Source organism: Rhinatrema bivittatum, chromosome 9 (genome assembly GCF_901001135.1).
Source record: "Rhinatrema bivittatum chromosome 9, aRhiBiv1.1, whole genome shotgun sequence".
Classification (NCBI taxonomy): domain Eukaryota; kingdom Metazoa; phylum Chordata; class Amphibia; order Gymnophiona; family Rhinatrematidae; genus Rhinatrema; species Rhinatrema bivittatum.
In genome coordinates, this window is record NC_042623.1 from 128,936,953 (window position 1) to 128,960,483 (window position 23,531).

General features: G+C 43.5%; 1 protein-coding gene across 1 annotated transcript in view; it reads left to right on the top strand.

Annotated features, from left to right (window-relative positions):
- BRAF (B-Raf proto-oncogene, serine/threonine kinase) overlaps positions 1-23,531 on the top strand; it is a 409,670-nt gene that overhangs the window by 347,564 nt on the left and 38,575 nt on the right. The window contains 1 exon segment of the mRNA XM_029616061.1: positions 15,330-15,464. Within this exon segment, the coding sequence (XP_029471921.1) occupies positions 15,330-15,464 (135 nt within the window).

The window sequence follows — 23,531 nt, forward strand, 5'->3', positions numbered from 1 at the left end:
GATATATGGTTTGAAGGTTAGTTGGTTATCAAGTATAACACCCAGGTTTCTTGTGTTAGAGAGAAAGTTAGGAGGCTGGAGAGTGGAGGGACAGGGTATGGGTGCATGTCTAGAGGAGATGAGGAGGAGTTCAGTTTTTTGCGGGTTAAGGGCAAGGTGCATGTCGGTGAGTAGTTGGTTTATGGAGGCGAGAATGGTGTTCCATGTATGGAGTGCAGTGAGTACAGTGTTTGTGAAGGGAATGAGGATTTGTACATCATCTGCGTAGATGAAGTGTGTAATACCAAGGTTGGAGAGGAGGTTTGTGAGGGGGAGCATGTAAATGTTAAATAGGGTGGAAGAGAGGGAGGATCCTTGGGGGACGCCACAGTCGAGATTAACAGGGGGGGATGTGAAGTTGTCGGTGAGGACTGTGTAGGTGCGGTTTGGAGGAAGGACTTTATCCAGGAGAGGGCAGTACCTGAGATACCTATACTGGTGAGAGTGTTGATGAGGATGTTATGATTTACGGTATCGAAGGCGGCGGATATATCTAGCATGGCAATGAGATAGGAGTTTCCGGCATCCATTCCTTTGATGATGGTATCGGTAAGGGAGAGGAGTAGGGATTCCGTGCTGAGGTGTTTACGGAAACCATGTTGTGTTGGTGGGAGTATGTTGGATTGTTCTAGGTGGTCAGAGAGGCGGGAGTTTACTAGTTTCTCAATGATTTTGGAGAGGAAAGGGAGATTGGAGATAGGACGGAGGTTGGATAGGTTGGAAGGGTCAAGGGAGGGTTTTTTTAGGATGGGTTTGACCACGGCTTGTTTCAGGGAGTTAGGTACCTGACCGTGTTCTAGGGAGCAGTTCACGATTTTGGAGAGTGAAGTGGCTATTGTTTTAGGAATAGCGAGTAGTAGTTTAGTAGGGATGGTTTCTGAGGGGTGGGAAGAGGGTCTCATCTTTTTTAAGATGTTTTCTATTTCTAGTGTTGAGGAGGGTTCAAAGGAAGAGAGGATGTTGGGTGTGTAAGGGGTGGGGGGGGTTATACTATTTGTGTTGGGGGAATTTTTGGTATTAGGGGTAAACTTGGCGGTGATGTTAGATATTTTGTTCTTAAAGAAGAGGGCAATTTCATTGCATCGGGTCTGTGTGGAGGGGACTTGGGGTGTAGACACGTTGGATTTGGTAAGATTTGAGACTAGGGAAAAAAGTGCCTTTGGATTGAATTGGAGGTGGTGAATTTTCTTGGCATAGTATTCCTTTTTTGTTGTTTGAATGGCGTTTCTATATGCATGCATGAGTTGGTAATAGATGGTTTTTGTGGCAGTAGTGGGATGTTTGCGCCAGTGTCTTTCTGCTGTTCTAAGTTGGATTTTTTGGGTTTTGAGTGTCTGGGTATACCAGGGTTTTTTAGATAATTTAGATTGGGTGATTGTTTTTTGAATGATTGGGCATAAGTTGTTAGCGATTTTCTGGGTAGTTTCTGTCCAGGAGGATATGGGACTATCTGCTGTCTCTAGGTCAATGTGATTTGGGATGTTGGAGCAAGCCGTAGCAAGCGTCTCTATAGGGCAGGTTTTACGAAATTGGAAGGATTTAGGCTGGGGAGGAGAGGAGGTGGAAGGGGTTGGTAGAGAGAGAGTTGTGTTAATGATGGAATGGTCAGACCAGGGAACAGGCAGGCATGTGGGGGAGTGGATGACGTTGATGAGTGAGTTGCTGAAAATGAGGTCAAGGGTATGACCGGCTTTGTGGGTTGGGGAGTGGATAAGTTGGGTAAGGCCCATTGCGTCTAAGGATGAGATGAAGGCTTCGCATGTAGGGGATTGTGGGGTGGAGTCGACATGCAGGTTAAAGTCGCCAAGGAGTATCGTGGGGATGTCGGGAGAGAGGGAGATGGTGAGGAGTTCGATGAGGGGGGAGGGGTCTTTTTCTAGTAGACCAGGAGGGGTATATATAAGGCAGATTTGTAGAGATTGTGATTTGAAGAAGCCTACTTCGTATTGGTTGGGAATATTGCAGGTTTGTGAGGTGAGCTTGAATTCTTTTTTGGCTATGAGGAGTAGGCCCCCTCCTCTTTTCTTTTTTCGGGGGATGGAGAAAATGTCATAGGTGTCAGAAGGTAATTGGTTAATGAGGGGGGTGTCGCAGGGTTTGAACCAGGTTTCAGTTACTGCAAAGATTTCTGGTTTGGAGTCAGTTAGAATATCATGGAGGAGGTGTGTTTTTTGTTTTAGGGATTGGGCATTAATGAGTAGAAGGGAAATGAGGGAGATGGTGAGGGCTTGGGAGGTGGGAGATATGGGGATAGAGGTCAGACGCCTTTTTTGAGTGTTGTGGTGGCTGTAGGTGGGGAGGGATAATTTTGGTGGCTGTAGGGTGGGAGGGCTAGTTTTGAGGGGTGTCCGAGTGGGTAAATGGGGGTAAATAGGGTGTCCGAATGGGTAAATGGGGGGGCAGAGGTAAGCGTGTGGGGGCATTATTGGGTGGAAGGCTAGTAGAGGTGTATTGGAGAGGAGGATAACTTGTGAAATGCAGGCACCGTAATGCAATTAAACAGATAAAAGCAATTGTAGTAGGTTAATGCAGGTGTATACACTGTACTGTAAGAGAACAGATTAAAGCAGCTTAAACAAACTAGTGCACTTGGTCGGATTAGTGCAGTTAGAGTATATGAGAAGCAGTTGATAGGAGTAATGCAGGTGAGTAGATTACAGTAAAGGAACAAAACAACTGCAGTTGAACATGGTAGGCAGGCAATTAGATACGTTAAATTATGTTATGAAGTGCAGATACTGTAAGGTAAGTTGGCTGAGAGAAGTGAGGTGAAGGGGGCACACTTACGTTTGATACGCTTGAAGTGACGGAACACAGTATTGGAAAATTTATCATAGGGGGGCTGAACTTTGTGAGCGGTCCATGGCCTGTCCTTAGTGGGAGTGTTCTCTTGGTGCGAATTCTTGTCCCCAAATGACAGGCGGCAAATTATGGCAGGGTGTTCTTGGCCTTAGTCAACTTGCTGGATGCAGTTTAGGAGGTATAGTGGGGTGCTGCTCGGGGCGAACCGAAGGGGCGAAACAAAGGGGCAGGCCCCTTTGTCGCGCTCCTTCGGCGCGAGACGCCCGGCGCGAGACGCCGGGATGAGCGAGGCTTTTTAAGTTCGTGGGGCGCCGGTGGATGACGTCAGTCGCGGCGCCTGGAGGCCGATTGGAAGCTGCGCCTGGGATCGAGGCGGTGGAGGACGGCCGGAGGGAGCGAAGGACCCAGGGACCTGCCTCGTGGTCGGCGGGGGAGCCCGTGTGGGGTAAGTGCAGAATCAAAAGGCCTTACCCCGACGGGCTTGAGCGCCGACCGCGCAGGCCTTGTCTGCTGCTGCTGCTGCCCCGAAGCCGCCGGTGCTGAAGAGGACGTCGCCGGGAGGAGCGAGGCTTTTTAAGTTCGTGGGGCGCCGGTGGATGACGTCAGTCGCGGCGCCTGGAGGCCGATTGGAAGCTGCGCCTGGGATCGAGGCGGTGGAGGACGGCCGGAGGGAGCGAAGGACCCAGGGACCTGCCTCGTGGTCGGCGGGGGAGCCCGTGTGGGGTAAGTGCAGAATCAAAAGGGATATTCCTTTATCTTAAGATTTCCTTGTAAGTGTTTAATAAAGAGAGAACAAGATGTTTTCATATTTTTTCTACCCGATCAGTTAAAATATTTTGTTGAACAGAGGAGAGTAACCACCTCCTCCCCACTTCCCAGTGAATAATTAGAAAAAGAAATAGCATAGAACAGTGAAGTGTTAATTTAGAAGTGTGGTGTTGTATTGTGTCTCCCAAATATCTAAAAACCTCTGTTTTCGGTTGACAAAAGTACTTGTTTCATTGATTATGACATAGGAAACATAATAATTACCAAATAATTATTTGTGAAGTTTATAAGTTTGGAAGGTTATTTACTGTACCAAACTTCTATGGATCTTTTGTTTCTGTTTTAAATTATGGAAAATCAATAAAGATATAATTAAAAAAAAAAAAAAGAAAAAATATACTGAAAGTTGAAATTTCAATGGCAAAGATAACCGCGCCGAGATTTCCTGCATTGCTTTCGCTCACACGCTCGAGAGAGGTATCCTCTATATTAGTTTCAAACAGGATACATGATATATTTGATGTCAATAATATGAGACATTGTTTCTAATTTTCTCTATGGAACATTATATCAACTTTGTATTAGGTTTAATTAGGTTGTCTTTGTTAGAACTTAGACACTTAGCATTTGAACTTGTGTGTACATATTTGAATAAAGATTTGTAGTAACAAAACTAGTCTGTAAATCGCATAGTAGTTCCTTGATTTCCTAAGTGCTTTTGTCCCACTCTATATAAACAAACACACTATATATATATATATATTTACAGAAATGTAAAAGGAGGCTTTTGTAGTGTAGGGCTTCCTTCTTCCAGTCTCTGCGCTTGGCATGCTAAAATTTTTGCTAATAGTTTGAGATCACAGTTCAATAGCGATATTGGTCTATACGACCCGGGAAGTAGGGGGTCTTTACCTGGTTTTGGTAGAACTGTGATATGTGCAAGGTTAAAGTCTATTGGAAAAGTGTTTTTATCTAACCCATCTCTGTAGAAAGCAGTAATATGATCTACTAATTGAGTTCGCAATATTTTGTAAAAATCATATGAGAACCCATCCGGTCCCGGAGACTTCCCAGATTGGACCGCCGCTATGGAGTGTACGACTTCCATGGTTTCAATGGGGCGGTTAAGAAATCCAACCTGTGTCTGTGAGAGCTGTGTGATTGAGATGTCCTGAAAAAACTCTGCTTCCGCAGAGCGGTTTTCATCCTGTTCAGCCTTATAGAGATGTGTGTAAAACTCCCTAAACACCTCACAGATACCCGATTTTTGTGTAACCAAGTTGCCCCTAGTGTCCTTCATATGTGATATGAAGGTTCGAGGCCATGCTGCTTTCACCACATTGGCCAGCAGTCGTCCAGCCTTATTTCCAAACTGGAATAGCGTTTGTTCCCCCTTATGCAGTTGTCGTTGTGCCCATGTGTGCAGTAGGGTGTTCAGTCGAGATAGTGTGTTGTAATAATCCATCTTCGAGTGGTTTGGGCTGGAAATCAATACCTTTTTGTGTTGTTGTAACTGTTGTTCCAATAAAAGAATGTCTGAATCAGCTTTCTTACGTAGGGTATGTGTGTATGATATTATTTCGCCTCTAAGAACAGCTTTTGCTGCCTCCCAAAAAATTTGTGGGTTGTCTGTGTGCTGTTGGTTGTGTTGGAGGTGTTCATCCCATTTAGTCTGAAGGAATCTCTGAATGCGTAAATCTTGTCTCAAGTAAGCAGGGAAACGCCATATTCTCGGTCCATCTCCATTATGTGTCAGAGTAACTTGGATGGCTACTGGGGAGTGGTCTGAGATGGCTTGCGCTTCAATGGTGGCAGATGTTATATTAGCAAAGTGAGCATGTGGAACTAAAATGTAATTGATACGTGAAAAGGAGGAATGTGCCCTTGAGACGTGTGTGTAGTCTCTCTCTGTGGGGTGTAGCACTCTCCATATATCCAGGAGACCTAATTGAGAACAGAGGTAAGCAATGCCCTTCAGCTTTTTGTTGGGGGTCGTTAATACCGGGGGGCTCCGGTCCATACTTGCATCATTCACACAGTTGAAGTCTCCCATAAGGAAAAGAATTCCCTGTGTGTGTGTTAATAAAAGATTTCCTAAATGTTCAAAGAAACTATGTCTGTACTCATTTGGGGCATATACATTGCAAATTGTAACCGGCTTGCCCTTCCACATGCCAGTGATCACAACATATCGGCCCTCTTGATCTATAACTTGTCCTGTGATGTTGAAATTGAGATTTTTACGAATCAGAATCGCTACACCCCCTTTCCTTCCTTGTGCGGCCGAAAAGATACATGTCCCCACCCATTCTCTACGCAGTTTTGCGCTGTCCGTCGGAGAAAGATGTGTCTCCTGTATGCATGCTATGTCAGCCCGTAAATGTTTCAGGTAGTTAAGTATTTTTTTCCTTTTAATGGGAGTTCCTAAACCGTTGACATTCCATGATATCACCTTATCCATTATCATAAAGTGCTCTGTATTTCTGGGGCACTAGCCCCTGATACTGTAGCGAATTAAGGTGCAGAGGAGCCCCAGCTCAACCCCCCTACATCCCAGCAACAATATACGATGATTGGGCTGGTTCTCAGTCCGTGTTGGCCCATATCCTCGGTAGTCTCCCACCCTATCTTCCCCCCCTCCCAGGATCCTTCCCCCCTTTCCCATCCCATATGCTAATCTTAGCCACTTCCACAGTGGCATGGGGATCACGTGTCGGTACGTGCACGGGTGTCCCACTCCTCTCCTAATGAATTTTGGGAGGTGTTATCCATGCTGTAAGCATCCCATACTTTTGTAAGCATATTACATCCCACCCCTGGTAAATCAAACAACATTGAAAGACTCCGTAATAGCGAGACTTCTATAACTGTTCGAAACTTGTATCCCTCTATCTACTGTGAGCTAGCCCAGCGTAGAGGAACCAGATCTGTTTATACCTTTTACCCAATTATAACATAACTATTCTCACTCATAAGTCACTGGAAGCTTTTTCTTGAGGTCCCGAATGTCCACCACAACTTCTTGTAGGAGTGAAAGCTCTGTTCTAATCACACAACGTTCTTCCGCAAATAAGGGAAAAAGGAACAAAAACGGTGCATCTGCTGTTTACTGCATAGCGTTCTCTGGGACCAGTATAGTTGCACACAATGTTCTTCAGCAAATAAAAGAAAAAGGATCAGAAATGATGCATCTGCTGTTTATTGCATGCATCTGTTGTTTATTGTATATTTGCTTCTGGTGAAAACCATAGAGAAAATAACAAAATGGCAAACCTTTTGCCGTATTTCACAGCTCCCCTCTCTTTTGATGTCCTATGTTCAGCTGGCAGAGATAAAGAAAAAAGAACAATTCCATGAGTCCTCTGGCAACCTTAACGCAGTTGTTGTAGATATTTCTGAGCCGCCTCATGAGTGTCAAAAGTATATTGTTTATCTGCGTTCCATACTTTTAGTTTCGCTGGGTACAGCAGGGAGAATCGGATTTGGCGGTTGTAAAGCTCTGTGCAGACGGGAGAAAATGATTTCCTCAGTTCTGACACGCATAACGAGAAATCCTGGAAGACTCGTATCTTTGACCCGTTGTAGGCTATTTCTTTCTTCTGTCGGTACGCTTGCTAGATATCTTGTTTGTGGCGGTAGTTCATGAGTTTCGCAATGACAATACGCGGCCTAGTCACTCTGTCTTTTCGAGCTCCGAGCCTAAGTGCTCTCTCAACCACGAGGTTTCCTTGCAAGGTTGGTAGCCCAAGCTCCTCCGGCAGCCATTTTTCTAGTATTGCACACAGCTTACCATCGACCACACTTTCAGGGAAGCCCAAGAAGCGTAAGTTGCTTTTGCGATTTCGATTTTCCAAATCGTCTAACTTTTGTTCCAGGGCCTGTATCTGGGTGCCGTGCGATGCTAGGGAAGCTGGAACTGCTAAACACTCATCCTCTAGCGTTGAGAGCCGGCCTTCCACTTGCTCTATTCTCGGCGTGAGTTCTGTGATCGCTGAACACACTTCAGTAAGTCTCACTTCTATCCCTGCCAGTTTCTCTCCTATTTTTTCATCTAACGCCGCACATACTGTTTCTTTAATATCAGCTAGCGTTATGCTAGCAACTGCACTTTCTGCTGCGGGTTCAGTCCCAGCCGCCATTTTGGGCTCCGTTCCTCGCAGTTTCTCTTTATCTTTTTTTTGCGCTTTTTGCAGCCATTCCCAGTGGCGATTTGTGCATATATCGCACGATGGACATATGCTCTTACCCAGGCAGGGGTTCAGTAGTCCAATTTTCGCAGTTATGGGTCAGATGATAGCAGATTACGGGAGCGGACACCCGGAGCCTGAAGAGAACCCTCCTTCCGGCTCACCACCTATTTTTATGTTTTTATATTTATTTAAACCGTTTTGACTAAACTCTGTTTGTAAAAGCGGTATAGAAACACTTCTAATAAATAAATAAATTTGTGGTGGCAGAATTGAGAAAGGATGGGATCCTCATACACCTGTATTTGGACAACTGACTGATCCGAGCCAAGTCGTTGGAAGAAAGCTGCAAAGTGACTCACAAGGTGATCTCCCTGTTGCAGGAGCTCGGCTGGGTGGTAAACCTGGCCAAGACCAGCCTTCTCAGTCGTTGGAATACCTCAGGGTTCAGTTCGACATGAAGCAGGGCAAGGTTTTCCTGGGGGAAGCTTGAAATTCAGCAGTAGATAACACAGCTATGTCTGTTGCTGAACACTCTGCGCTGGACCTTATGCTCTTACCTGCAAGTACTTGGTTAATGGCGGCCACCACTGGAATTGGTCCTGTGGGTAAGGGTGTATATGTGTCCTCTTCAGCGTTCCCTGCTATCTCGGTGGAACCCGCAGTCTCTGGACTATTTGATTCGGCTCCTCCTGCCAATGGATGTCTCCTCCCAGCTGCAGTGGTGGCTGTAGGTGGACCATCTAAGGAAAGGACGTTCCCTAGCACCATCGGACTGGTTAGGTCTGACCACAGATGCAAGCCTCCTTGGTTGGGGTGCTCACTGTCAGGAGTTGATGGCATAAGGGTGCTGGAATGCAGAGGAGTCTTTCTGGAATAACAATCGGCTGGAAGCTACATGTTTGCAGTTCGGCAACAGACTTTAGGGCAGTCGGTCTGGATAATGTCAGACAATGCAATGACTGTGGCTTATATCAATCGGCAGGGAGGAACCAAGAGCCAGCAAGTGTTGCTGGAAATAGATCAGTTTATGGAATGGGCAGAAGTGTATCTCCAGATGATCTCAGCCTCACACTTAGCAGGAAGAGACAATGTAAGAGCAGAGTTTTTCAGAAGGGAAAGTCTGGACCCAGGAGCATGGGCATTGTCAGACGAGGCATTTCAGCTGATTCTGGGTCGCTGGGGTCCCCCATTTCTAGACCTGCTGGTGATTTTTCACAATACAAAAGTTCCGCGATTCTTCAGCCACAGGAGAGATCCGAAGTCGGGGATCGATGCCCTGGTGCAGGAGTGACCGGAAGTCAAGTTGCTGTATGCCTTTTCTCCATAGCACATGTTGGGCAGATTAATCCGAAGGATAGAGTGCTACAGAAGGATGGTGCTCTTGGTTGCTCCAGGTTGGCTCAGGAGGCCATGGTAAACGGATTTCTATGAGCTCCTGGGGGACTCTCCCCTTTGACTTGGCTCACAGGAACCTGTTAAGGCAGGGTCCAGTTCTTCATGAAGATCCAACTCGGTTTTGTCTTACGGTATGGTCCTTGAGACGGCTCACTTGCTGAAACGTGGATACATGGTGGCAGTGATATCCAATTTGCTTAGAGCTAGAAAATTCTCCATTTCCTAGGCCTATGTGAAGGTTTGACAGGTGTTCGAGGCCTAGTATGAGGATCGAGGTTTTCTTCCTCATTCGGCCAAGAACTCTCTCAGTTTGGAATTTGTCAGGCTAGCTTGACTAAAGGTTTGGTTCTTAATTCCTTAAAGATTTACGTAGCGGCTCTCACCTGTTTCAGGGGCCAGGTAAGAGGTGGTTCCTTGTCAGCTCATCCTTATGTGGTCTATTTCCTGAAAGGAGTGAAACATCTTCGTCCTCTCTTACAGTTTCGGGTACCCTTATGAAGTCTTCACATGGTCTTAGATTTCTTGGCAGATCCTACATTTAGACTGATGCGTAACCTGTCCTTGTGGTTACTGACTTTGAAAACAGTGTTTCTTGTGCCAATTTGTTCTGCGCAGAGAGTTTCTGAGCTGCAGGCCTTGGCTTGCCAGGAGCCATTCCTCCAGGTGACTCCAGGGACAATACAGCTGCGTGCGTTTCTTTCCTTTTTGCTGAAGGTGGTCACTGCATTTCACTTGAATCAGTCCATCCCCCTGCCATCTCTGGACAGAGAGAGTTGTAGAGGCGTATCGTCTGTTGTGACCCTTGGATATCAAGAGACATATAGTCCAGTATCTGGAGGTTACTGAGCCTTTAAGGAAAATAGATCACCTGTTTGTTGTAGTAACGGCGTTACTAAAGAATGAGAGCTGGCTTTGAGGGCTACAGTAGTTTGCTGGATTAAGGAGGTAGTCACGGCAGCCAACATATATGCTGACAAGCCGTTACCTAGTCAGGTTAGGGCTCAATTCACTAGGGTTCAAGCGGTGTCATGGGCAGAAGTTAGGTTGCTATCTCCCATCGACATTTGCCAAGCTGCGATGTGGTCCTCCTTACATACCTTTTCCAGGTATTATCGTCTGGACATACAAGCCCAGGAGGATGCAGCCTTTGCACATGCTGTTTTGACAGAAACGCAGGCAACCTCCCACCCTATTTGGGAGTAGTTTGGATACATCCGACTTGTTTTGGATTCATCTGACTGGACGATAAGAAATGAGAAATTACTACTTACCTGATAATTTCCTTTTCTTTAGGACAGTCAGATGAATTCAACTTCCTATCCTTGGCTGCTGAATGATTGCACTATGGTCCTTTTGACTATGTGTTACAGGGTTACTGGTAAGTGTTAGTCCAGTCCCTAGACTAGTGTTAATACGTTTCTTGTCTGAGCTCAGTGTTTCCTATTGGCTGAGTATTGACATGGTTATCTGCTTTTAATCAAGTTTTTTGCTAGTCTGTGCCCAGTTGGCTTTTGAAGAGAATACTGGCAGGCTGATGTCACTGCAGGGGTATACAAACTGACGTCACACTCCATCTCCATCTGCTGGTAGAGATGCATAACCCACTTTTTTTGGATTCATCTGACTGTCCTAAAGAAAAGAAATGATCAGGTAAGTAGTTGTTTCTCAATAAACATCAGATCCAATCAATCATGTCATAAAAAAAAATATATATATTCTTTCACGAATCCTCTTTTCAGATAGGCAGAGATTACCATAACTATAATAAAATAGCAATAATCATTAGAATGGGTGCAGAGCAAAACTATGACAGTTAACTTTACAACCCAACATAAAAAAAAAGCTACATTCAAATTCTGGAGTCACCTAACAAAAAAAAAAATATATATATCCCTCCATTGCCAAACATTTTGTGAAGTAACACAAACTGCTGTGAAAAAAAAGCAGCTAGAACCTTGCCATATCATATCATAACAGCACTGACTCTCAGGACTCAAATAACAGCAACCTTATGAAAAAAAAGCAATGTAGATACTACACCATGCCCTAAAACATTAATACACCTCATAATGGGATAACAGAATAAGCCAGACTGCTATAAATTCCCTCAGAGAAATTACATACTAGCAGCAATATTGCATCTCAGTCACACACAAGCAGAACACGGACTGACCCTTACCTAATACAGAAATAAGGGACTACAAATTAGAAATAGAAACATGTAAACAAAACTGAAATAGCCTGAGAAACCAGACTCTGAACAGTGGAATTCTAAAGAGCAAAATACAAAATCATAAGACATGCACATACCCAAAAATGGCATATTCCAATTGCTAAAATCTCAAAATAATTTTTTTTTTACCTTTTTTATCTGATCTTTTTATTTTTCTAATCAGTTGGTCCCGGCCTCTTTTTTCCACTTTCTCCTTGTCAGACTTTTCCTAATTCTTTCTCCAGTGCCACTCTTTCTGTTTCTTCGCTCCCCTATCTTCTTCCCTTTCTCTCTCTCTCTCTCTCTCACACACACACACACACACACACACACACAAAGGCTCATGTTTTTTCTCACATTCTCCTTTTCACACAAGCTCTCACTCTCACATGTTCTACCACACACACATGCTCTTATGCACATAATCAGACTCCCATTCTTTCAGACACAAACACCCATACTCAGGCTCCCATTCTCACACGCACACACTGGGTCTTACCACCAAACCTCTTCTTCTGCCTCCGCGGCTTTACTCTGACCAGCCTTCTTCTTTGCCGCCACAGGGATGGGCTCCCATGGTGGCCTTGCTTCGGTGGGACTGGACTTCTTCACCACCATGGGGATGGGCTCCAGTGGCAGCCTTGCTTCAGCGGGGCCGGATGTCATCGTCTTTGCCACCATGGGGTTGGATTCCTGTGGCAGCCTTACTTCGGCAGGTTGTCTCCTTCTTCTGCCACAGCGATGATGGAGTTGGCAGTGGCCGGGCCTCGTTGGTGTTGGGCAATCCTGTTTGGGTGGGCCTGAGCTGAAAGTGGGTGGGCCATGGTCCACCCAGACCTGCTTGTGGCTTTGCCACTGGTTTGAAGTGTCTGTTTTAAAATATTTTATTGGGTTTTGAGAACTTTTTAAAATTTTTCTAGTTTAATTATTGAATGTTCTGTTCATCAGCTGTTTTGAAAAAGATATTCTTCCTAATAGCATAGTTTTACTATTATGATTGATGTGTTATATTTCTTGATTTTATTATTCATTTTCCATTGTTGCATGCAGAGTTTGGCTTCTTACAGTTTCCAGTTCAGTTTATGTCTGCATGTTTCTATTTATACTTTATGGTGTCTTTATTCTATATTTGAGGGTCTGTCGGTGTTCTGTATGAGTGACTGAGGTGAGGTATTCTTCTTGCATGTAGTTTCTGTGTAGAGATCTATGGCAGCATGGCTTGCTCTGTTTTCCTAATGGAGGAGTATTGATGTTTTAGGGCCTGGTATAATATTTGTAGTGTTACCCTTTCATGTATAGGATAGTTACTGTTTGAGTGATGGCAGTTAAAGCTGTTTTTGTATGGAAGATTTACAATATTGTAATTGTAATTCATCTTACTCATGGCTTTCTGAGGGCCAAGCCCACATCGAAACATTTTACAATAGGCTTACTACCATATGGGTTCCATGTTCCCTTTTTTGCAGTGTTTTCGTTTGGCACCACAGCAGTGCATGTAAAAATAATATATACGTAATGATACTGCCAGAAGACTATGAATGTCCTTTTTTATATAAAATCTGATGTTTTAAATGCATAATTTTTTATTGTGTGTGGTGAGGGCTGGGAGGGGAGGGGATGCAAGGCTGAGATTCACCTTGGGCACTTAATACCCATACACAGACCTCCACCATTCACCCAGCTCCTACTTCTCCAGGGAGCAAATGCTGGGGGAATGAGGGAGGCAGGTCATTTGGTTCCTGGGAGTGTGGCAGGGTTGCCAGCTTCCTAATAATATTACCACTGCCAGTCATCTGGGAACTTGGACCCCTGCTTTCCCCCTTCTGCAACGTTTCACGTCACCAAAAAGGTCAAGGACAGCCCCCTCCTCCCATCCCTCTTGATGACTTTACCTGTGCTGTGTGTGGGAAGAAGGGGGAGCACCATCTCATCCCTTCACTCAGACAGCAGATTGCCTTGAGCCGCCCCTGCCCCTAGTTCTACAGTTTTTTTAGTCAAACAGGAAATGGAACCCAGGAGCTGAAACAGAGAACCCAATTATAGGGTTTGAATTTAAGACCAGACAGAAGGACATAGTCATTTCAGGATCATTTTCAAATTCATTTATACGAATAAAGCATGAGTTTGTGCGTCAGTGGCTTGTTATAAAACTGACCTGTCTCTGTATAGAGTAATGTTCCTTAATAATAACAATGAACAAAAGGGGAACAGCTAACAAAATGATCATCCCCAGTACGCTACATGTATCTTATACAATTTCTTTTTAATGTTGAGTGCTGGTATCATATAATCATTTGTTTGCTCAAACTAGGCATGTTTGTTTTTAAATATAATCATTTACCAGCCCTTCCACTACCACCCATCTTTGGCTGATAGTGTTGCTCTCTCTTGAATCTCTTATTTTTTAATTTTTTATAATGCATTTAAAATCAATTTAAAAATGTATAAATATGCACTTATGTTCTCTTGTGGGGATTTCTTGTTCACTTGTAAAATTCTCATTTCGTGATATAAGCCACTGCTTGCCAAAATTGCCCTCTTCTGAGCTTTGCCGTAGCTTTTTGTTCACTTTTTGTAGTCTCACGCTGTGGGTTATACCACTCTGCCAAAATTACCCTGCAAGAATGGCAAAAAGTTACGGCAAAGCTCAGAAGAGGGTGATTTTGGCAAGCAGTGGGTTATATCATAAAATGAGAGAATTTTAGATGTGAAAATAAATCCATGAAAGAGAATGTAAGATAAGTGCATATTTATACATTTTTAAATTGATTTTAAATGCATTATAAAAAAAGTAAAAAGTAAGAGACTCGAGAGAGCAACACTATCAGCTAAACGTGGGTGGTAGTGGAAGGGCTGGTAAATGATTATATTTAAAAACGAACATGCCTAGTTTGTGCAAACAAATGATTATATGATATCAGCGCTCAACATTGAAAACAAATTGTGTAAGATACATGTAGTTTACCGTGGAAATCATTTTGTCAGCTGTTCCCTTTTTGTTTATTGCTATAAAACTGCCCATATTTTGTGTGCATAAAATGTTGCACAGAACCCAATTTTGTATGCTTTTATGTGCAAAATAAAGGAGCGTTTTGGGGTAGGATTTGGATTTGCATGTATATTTTTTAATTTAAAAGTATGTACTTAAGTTCACATGCACAACTTATGCTCTACAAAGTGTTTGTGTAACTTTATGTGGGGGAGTTTATGCGCATCATGATACATAAATATCAAAAGACACATTCACTTTGAAAATTGGTGTAACTTACACACATATCTGCCACATAAGCTACCCACAGTGTTGTAAAATTACCCTCCCTAATAATAACTTGTCGATCTTCATTGCTTTTTTATTTGCTTTTTTCTGTTTTATTGTCCCGTTCTTTGATGTTCTACTTTGATGTATCTAACATTAATAAAAAGTAGCCAGATTATCATCTTTCTCAATATTATCTTTTTATAAGTAAAAGTTATGAGTAATTTTCAAAGTCATTTACATGGGGAAATTGGCCAGTCTGAACATTTTCCTCAGGGCAGCTAAAAAGTACACATGGGGTTCACAACTCTCATACTTATAGTTGTACTCAAAAGAGCAGTCTTTTGGGCATATTTAGATCAGAGGAGGAAAATAGCAGACACGCATGACCTTTTCAAAAGCAAGTACACTGTTTCCCTTTATCCACCCACAAAAGAGCAGATACAAACTACACCTGTGAGGTTTCCCTTTGGAAACTCAGTAAAGTAAATTAATTGAAACTGCCCACTTCTATCCTCAATTCAGAGTCCTTGGTGGATAGAAAGCTCACATGTGTTGTCTCAGGGCACAAACAAAAAAATCACATTTAACTGTTGTATGGTGTCTCAGGTCACAGAAAGCTCACATCTAATGTACAATTTATTTTTCTCTCTCTTGTACTACAAAGATTATTTTCATGGTGGGGCGAGGTTATCTGTCTCCAGATCTCATCAAGGTACGGAGTAATTGCCCTAAAGCTATGAAGAGGCTAATGGCAGACTGCATGAAGAAGAAAAGAGATGAGCGGCCCCTTTTTCCACAGGTTAGGAACACTCTTTTTCAATATGGTCAAAATAATAGTTCAGTACATTGTAATTCACTTAATTTGGGCTTAATTCATGGGTTTGGTCACTTAGAGGCATTTCTCTAAGAACCAATTTTCATGAATTGCATTTTAATGTGTCATTGTTATTTAATTGGAACACCATTTACTTATACTTTGCATATAAGATGTGGGATGACTGTATAGAAGGCAACTAAGATCTATGCATAATGTCTAGTTATGGATATTGGCATACATCATGGATATACTTATTCAGTAATGATATTCGGATATCCCTAAGGAAACAAAGAAAGCTAAAAGCTCCCTCTTTGAAGGAGAAGTACTTACTAGCTTATTCAAAATATCAACCTTCAGGCTCACTCTGTAATTAGGCAAACTTGAAAAGTGCTTGTTGATTTGAAACATCATTGTATTTCTGCCTTATAATAAAAGCTATTTTGATTGTACAATTCTGTGATATAAATGACTTTTATAAGTTATAGCATTATATTTGATGTAATGCTGAAGTTCCTTGGAATAGCACAAGATAACCAATATCTATATAGTGCTATTTATGACAAGCACTTATTTGATTATATCATGTGACATATGAAAAATTATTACAATGAAAAGCAATTCTAGGAAATCATTTAATCAAAAACGAAGAGAATGAGAGAGAGGCAGCAACCATCTTCTTGTAAAGAAATAAGGCTAACAAAATGAGCTATACATATTTATATTAATTATACTTACATGAGGGTGACTAGAGAATTTAATATCAGCTGGATACTTGAGGAAGTGGCTGTGTGAGGATTAGGGAAAAACATTGAATATCATATGAAATAAATTTAATTCCCCCAATTAAAAAAAGCATTAGAAAGATGCGCAAATCATTGTAGCTACAAGAAAAGCAGGTAATATTGAAGCTGCATTACCAATGTCACAAGAAGTGAAGAATTTAAAGTTAAAACCATCTTCCCTTCAGAGTGTTAAGGCTATCAGAAAGAGGGCACACTTTGGCATGGATTGCTTGCAAGACCAGTCATCTTTAGTCCAAATAGAGGCTGGTGACATTACCAGTGCTGTAAAAAGATGGAAATCTACTATTACTGCCTCTATAGATTGCATTGCACCTATGATTATCCTACAGATAGATCATACTAAATATGCCAAATGATTTATTGAATATCTGTGCAATAAGCAGTGCCTCCTTAGGAGGCATGAAAGAGAATGGTGGCATTCCCAGTCTTCTGAGGCCCTGTGTACTTATAGATCCTTCCTGGACTTTTATAGAATCCAGTGTGATTCAACTAAGAAAAGTTTTTATTATAGTCAATCATGTAGGGTAGGGAATAATCCAAGATATGTTTTTTGTTTGGTAAAAAAAAAAATTCTTTCTACTGTGCCCAACAATTTGTCTTCTGATGTCACAGGCCCAAATTCCTGTGAGTGTTTCATCAATCATTTTTCTCAGAAAAGTTTTTAATATTTGTTTCACTATCCCTATTGGGAAGAGCTGGGCCTTAGAAGCTTTGGAACATGTTGAGGTAAAATAAAGCAAATTTGAGACAGTATATCAAATTGAAGTTGCACAACTTGTATCTATTTTGTTCTTCCTCTTGTGCACTGGAGGTCTGTAATATGTCTGAAAGGAACTGAAAAGATCAAATTTGTCCTACTTTGACCACCATCATTAATCTCTCCATGTCTGAAGGTGAACTTCCTGAATCTTTGAAACGTGCATCGGTATGCCCGTTATTAAAGAAATCAGATTTGGATGTGTCTGATCCAACCAACTACCACTTAATCTTCTCCCTTTCTTTTCTAGCAAAAGTCATATAAAATGCTATTTTGAAACAACTTAATGACTTCATACAAGAGTACCAAGTGCTGGATCAGTATACCACTCTGACCAGATTTATATGTTTTAATGGTATCAGAGAATTTAGAAATAAATTTAGAAATAAATCTGTTTCAGTTTGGATTCTGCAAAAGTCTTAGTACTGAAATCTTTCTTTTATCCAGCATTGCTATATTTAGGATAGATTTTAATAGTGGACATTGTTTTGTTTTGGTCCTTTTGGATGTCTCCACAGCCTTAGAGACTCTTGACCATCACATTTTGTTATACTGTTGTGTGAATGTGGAATCTCTGGCAATGTTTTAAGCTGATTTAAATCCTATCTTTCGCATAGGTCCCACAGTATTTCCATTGGGTTGACCAGTCACAATGGCATCCAATAACAAATGGAGTCCCGCAGGGCGTGGCCTTGATGGCCATGCTTTTCAATGTTTATTTGGCTACTTTATGCACGTTATTAGCTGAGCTGTGGGATACCACAGTTACACAGATGATATCCAGTTTTTTATTCCTGTAGCCTCTTCCTGGTCCTCTACTTTCGGCTCATTATCCATTTGTCTTTCTGCCATCAGGCAATGGCTGGGACATAATGGTCTTGCCTTGAATATAAAAAAAAAACAAAACAGGACATGGTGCTGCTGAAGCATACCAGGTCCAAATTCTCAGTGTCTGAAATTCCATCTAATTTCATGTTTGAAAATATCACCATCCCAGTGGTTGCCCAAGTTAATTCTTGTAATTATTTTAGACAGGAAACTGTTTGTGTTAGCAAAGATTGCTGCAGTCAAATATAATTATTTGAAACTTTGATTTTAAGACCTTTGAAGAGGTTTCTCACAAAAGATGACTTTCAATTGGTAGTACAGGCAATAATCCTCTCCACTTAGATTATTGTATTGTATATTGGTTTACCTGCTTATGTGCTGCGCGGCTTGCAATTGCTGCAGAATTCTACCACCTGGCTCATATTGAAAGCATATATTTCACCTATTCTATGTGATCTGCATTGGCTACCTGTCGAAATGAGAATTTGGTACAAGATAGCCTTAGTTGGTCTTCAAAATGACTAGGACAGAGAATTTACCTTGGCTTAATGTAATGTTACATGTACATGTCCACAATCCATCAAGATCATTGAGATCCTCACAAAGAGGTTTGCTGGAGTTTCCATCTTTGCATAGTGTGGCGCCTGGTAGAGACAGAAGAGATCCTTTCCTGTTGTCACTCCTGAATTATGGATCACCTTACCAGCAGAATTGTGGTTAACAACTTGTGTAAAATTGTTTAAAAAGCAATTGAAAATGTCTCTATTTCATTTGTCTTTTCCGGACAATAGCAGTGCCATTTGAAAACATGGAGATGTATATACTGAAGCCAGAGCTGTGATGTCTGTTTTATTCAGTTTGTTTTTTGTTATTTTACTTTTATGAATGTTATTTTGTAAGCTCCTCAGAGCTTTTGTGATTGGGTGCCATATAAATATTTTAAATAAATAAATATTACATTGGTTAAGGAACTGGAGGCTTTGCTTACCTTAATAGAACAATTGCATTATATAAAATAACTTTTAAAAAAAAATCATGAAACAACAAAAGAACTAAAAGTGGAAGTTTCTGAGCAGATTGCTTAGCTTCTGATGTTCCAAAAAAGAGTTGAGATGGAAGAATGTATGGCAGCGATAAGACAAAATGACACAGCTCCAAGAGAAAAGTAAAATAACACGTGTATTAAAAAGAGATTTAGAATATCTCAGTAATAGAAATTAATGGCATATCTTGTGCATGGGGAACCTATTTTTGAATATCTATATAAGTCATGAAGTCCACGGGTTAATGAGTCCACGGGAGCCACACTGTTTTTAAAATGCGCATATTTCCACTCTTAAAAGTATGTGTGTATTTTGTATACGTGTAAAAGTACGCATTTATTTTTGTTAAAACATATACATGTACTTTTGCATGGATACTCTTTCTGATTCTGCAAAGGCAGGCACATTGTCTCCTAACCATTCATCTTGAAGACAAGCTCTGTCCCTCCCGTGGGGTTCGGTGAAACCTGCGCCACATGAGATCAGCACGGAAGTCTCTCCAGAGGGAGTACAATAGAGGAGCAGACTACCATAATGGGGTAAGTTCCTAGAGGATAATAGATGCACAAGATAAGTCTGTAGGGTAGGGAAAAGTGTGTGTTGGTGGCTAACTGACCAGCATGAAGGCTCTTCCACTCAACATGCTGTAGTTCACAGAAAGGAGAGTGACCAAGGTTAAGGAGCGTTCTGGCCCATGGTTACACTCTTCCAGATAGCTGGGTGAGATGCAGAGCAGTGGCAAGAAGTTTCTTGTCTGCTAACATCTACTATGTTACTACGTCACTAGGCCAAACTAAAAAGTGGTGGCTGTATGCAATGGATTCCCAAGGGAAGAACTTATCTCAAGAATGCAAAGTCCATTCTCAAAAGCAAGACAGAAGCATGCAGCATTTGTGGATTCCTAAAAGGCCAGGAAAGTGCCACATCTATGAGGGTGAAGGGTAGGGTGGCAGCTAAGGGAAAGAGCAATAATGTATGGCCCTTATGCTGCATCTCTCATCTAATTCCATATCATCCTTTCTTTCTTTCTCAACAGATTTAGGACCTGAAGAAAAAGGCCAGGGAACTGTGGCACAAAGAAGGGGAGTGACTAGAGTGGCTGCATGTCCAGCAGGAGGCACCCAGTGGTAAGAACACCTAACGTGCATCTCCCCGGTTTCATCATTGTCAACCAGTGTGCAGCAGGCCTCACATAGCCATTACTACCCAAGACTACAGCTCTCACTTCTGCTGCTGCCATGTTTTGGGAACTCACATTCTGATATGCCTTCTTTAAGTGGAATGGTGGCAAATACGAAAAGCCAGAGTGATTCATATAATACAAAGAGGCAGGTCTCAAATGACACCCACTGTCCAACTCATTTCTTACTCTTATTGTCTACTGGGACTCTTACCACTTTCAGTATGATAATACTTTTTCCCCACTACCAGCTCTGTTTCCCAGGTGGCCTATTTATCACCATTTCATTGCAGGTTAGATAAGAAATTTTCTCCTAGGATAAGCAGGATGATAGTCCTTACACATGGGTGACATCATCAAATGGAGCCCAGCATGGAAAACTTTTGTCAATGTTTCTAGAAACATTGGCTGGCACACTGAGCATACCCAGCATGTCACTATTCACGCGACTACCCTTCAGTTTCTCTTTTTCCACAAAGCTTTCGCCTCACGACTGTGGAGCTTGTGCTCTTTTGTGTAAAACTGTTTTATTCCCATTTTATCTGGTCGCACCGGGTCCCTCTTCTACCTGGGGATAGTTTCTAGGCATCGCGGTAAGTTTTTTTACGTTGTTTGCGGTCGATTCCCGACGGTGCTGCTTCCTGGTGGCTGCCGGTCATCGACCACACGCTGGATTCTTTTCCCCATGACGTCATCTGGTTTTTGCCGATGTCCCCAGTGCCCCCAGACTATGTCCATAACAGACCCCATGAGGTCTGTATTTTGTGCCTGGGGGTGTTGCACAACGTTCAGGGGTGCACCTTCTGTGCCCACATGACTACCAAGGGCCGTTGCGCACATCTCAACAAAATAGATAAACTGGTGCCAAAAAGTCTGAATCCTCGATTTCTTCATTAGGAGTGTCAACGCCCCAGGGACTTGAAGTTTCAGCAATCCCGGCTCCTGTGTTATCTTTTCCTTCGCCAGGTTCTCAGGTGGAACTGGGCGCAGGGGATAGCCTGCTTTCTGTGTCTTCTCGTTCCAGGTCTGGATCCTCGCCATCTCCCTCGACTCCAGGGAAGAACCAGGCCGAGCATAGCGAGAAGTGAAGAAAGCACCACCATCATCCTTCTCATAGTTCCAAGCTTGGGAAGGCACCGGCATTGACCAAGCTGCCCCTGAAGCGGCCCCAGCCTGAGGAGGCATCGCCTTCCATCAAGGCTAAGGGCCCGAGGCGATACCACTGGTTCCAGTGATCGGCACCGATCCCCCGTGGGGCTCTGACGGAGACCTGGTTTTGCTTCCTCCTCCTCTTCAAGCTATCTTGTCTTCGTCAGTATTTGAGGAGATGTTGAAGCGCCGTGTGCGGTTGGCAGTTGGCCGAGCCCTACAAGGCATTGAACCACCGGTTCCATCAGGGCCTCCATCACAACCTGCTCCATCAGTGCTTGCACGTTTGCTAAAACGGCTGGATTTACTACTCTGCGTACTGCCAACACAGCCTCTCCCGGTGCCCCGGGTGCGTTCGATGCTGCAGGGGGCACCAGAGTGGCCTCCTCAAGAGACTATTCCAGTGGCCAATTCCTCCAATGAGGAAAGACCGTCGGTTTCGATAGCCCTGCTCCCGCGGAAGGCCCCCCGATCAGCGGTGACCCGCTCGAGTCCTTCAGTTTCGGTGCCTTTGGGCCTTCAGTCCTTCAATTTCGGTGCCTTTGGGCCTCTCAATTCCTCCGGTGCCCACGGTGCCAGCGCCCATGCCCTTGGGACTCCCGGTGCCTTTGGGGTCTCAGCCTTGGGGAGTCATGGGAGCCCCCCTCTCTGGTATCCCCAAGCGTCTTCTTCGGAGGACTCCAAGAATTTACCCTCTGAGCTGTCTTCTCCGGAGGAAAGGCGTAAATCTCCACTGGAAGACTTGACACTTGCCGGCTTTGTACGGACTATGGTAGAATCTGTGCCATTCCAACTCTTGTCTGAGTAGGACTCCAGACATAAAATACTGGAGGTTCTCCAATTTGTGGGTGCCCCCAAAGAGGTGATAGCAGTGTCAGTATACAACATAGTTAAGGATCTGTTCATCCGGCTGTGGGAGCATCCTATTTTGGATCCCCCACTTAACTGAAAAACCGTTGAAGTTTATTTGGTGCAACCCAGCACGGGGTTTGAGCGCTGTCAGCTTCCACATCAGTCAGTGGTGGTGGAATCCGCTCTAAAAAAGGTGAAAAGGACACGGACCCATGCTTCCTCTCCTCCAGGTCGCAATCACATAGCCCTGGATGCTCTAGAAAGACAGCCCAGATTGCATGTTACCAGCTGTATATGAGCCAATACTCCAGAAACCTCTGGAAACAGGTTCAAGATCTGATGGAACGCCAGTCCTAACAGCTTCAGGAGGACTTCCTGAAAGTGATTCAACAAGGTTTGGAGTGTGACAAACATGAGGTTCGGTCTGCTTATGATGTTTTTGAAACAGCGACAAGGGTGGCTGCTGCAAGCATAGGAGCTTGGCACATGGCCTGGCTTTGGGCCTCGGACCTCTGGCCAGAAGTTCAGGAGCGTATTGTGGACCTACCCTGCACTGGTGAAACCCTCCAGCATCTGTCCGCCAGCACCTCAGACCCTCAGTCCTCTGGCAAGAAGTCATCGAGGCAGAGTTCGAGATGTCCCTTTTATCCTCCAGCGGGTAGGGCAAGGTCTCAGCTTGCTGCATCTAGGGCACGCATGTGGCAGCCGTGTGCCCCTCAACCACAGCCAGCCCCGCAGCAGAGCTCTGCCATGGGGTTTTGACTGGTTGAGAGGGAGTTTAAGCCAGCCACCTGTGCCCATGACAAACAACTCCCGAGTCGGAGGCCACCTGCAGTTTTTTGCAGATGACTGAATGTCACCTCAGCCATGGGTCCTATCTGTCGTTTGTCGGAGGCACAGACTGAATTTCCGAAGGGTTCCCCCAAAATATCCTATAACCCTCATGGGGGTTTTCGGTGAACCAGCAAATATTTCAAGTGGAGCTCTCTGCACTTATAATGGCTCGAGCTGTCGAATCCGTTCCATCAAGTCAAGAAGCAGCAGGTTTTACTCCAGGTATTTCCTGATTCCCAGGAAAACAAGAGGCCTCTGTCCTTTCCTGGTCCTGAGGGCTTTGAACAACTTCCTCATCAGAGAAAAGTTCAAAATGGTTTCATTGGGCTCCCAAATCCCTGTCCTAAGAAGGGGGGAGGGACTGGCTTTGCTTCTTCGGCCTAAAGGACACCTGCGCTCACATTGCAATCTCTCACCAGCCATCGGAAGTACCTCCGATATGTGGTGGGAGAAGAGCATTTTCAATATCGTGTATTACCCTTCGGCCTAGCATCTGCACACTGCGTATTCTTGAAGTACCTAGTGGTGGTGGCTGTTTCTCTTCGAAGGCAGCGGGTGCAGGTTTTCCCCTACCTGGACAAATGGCTCATCAAAAGCACTGCT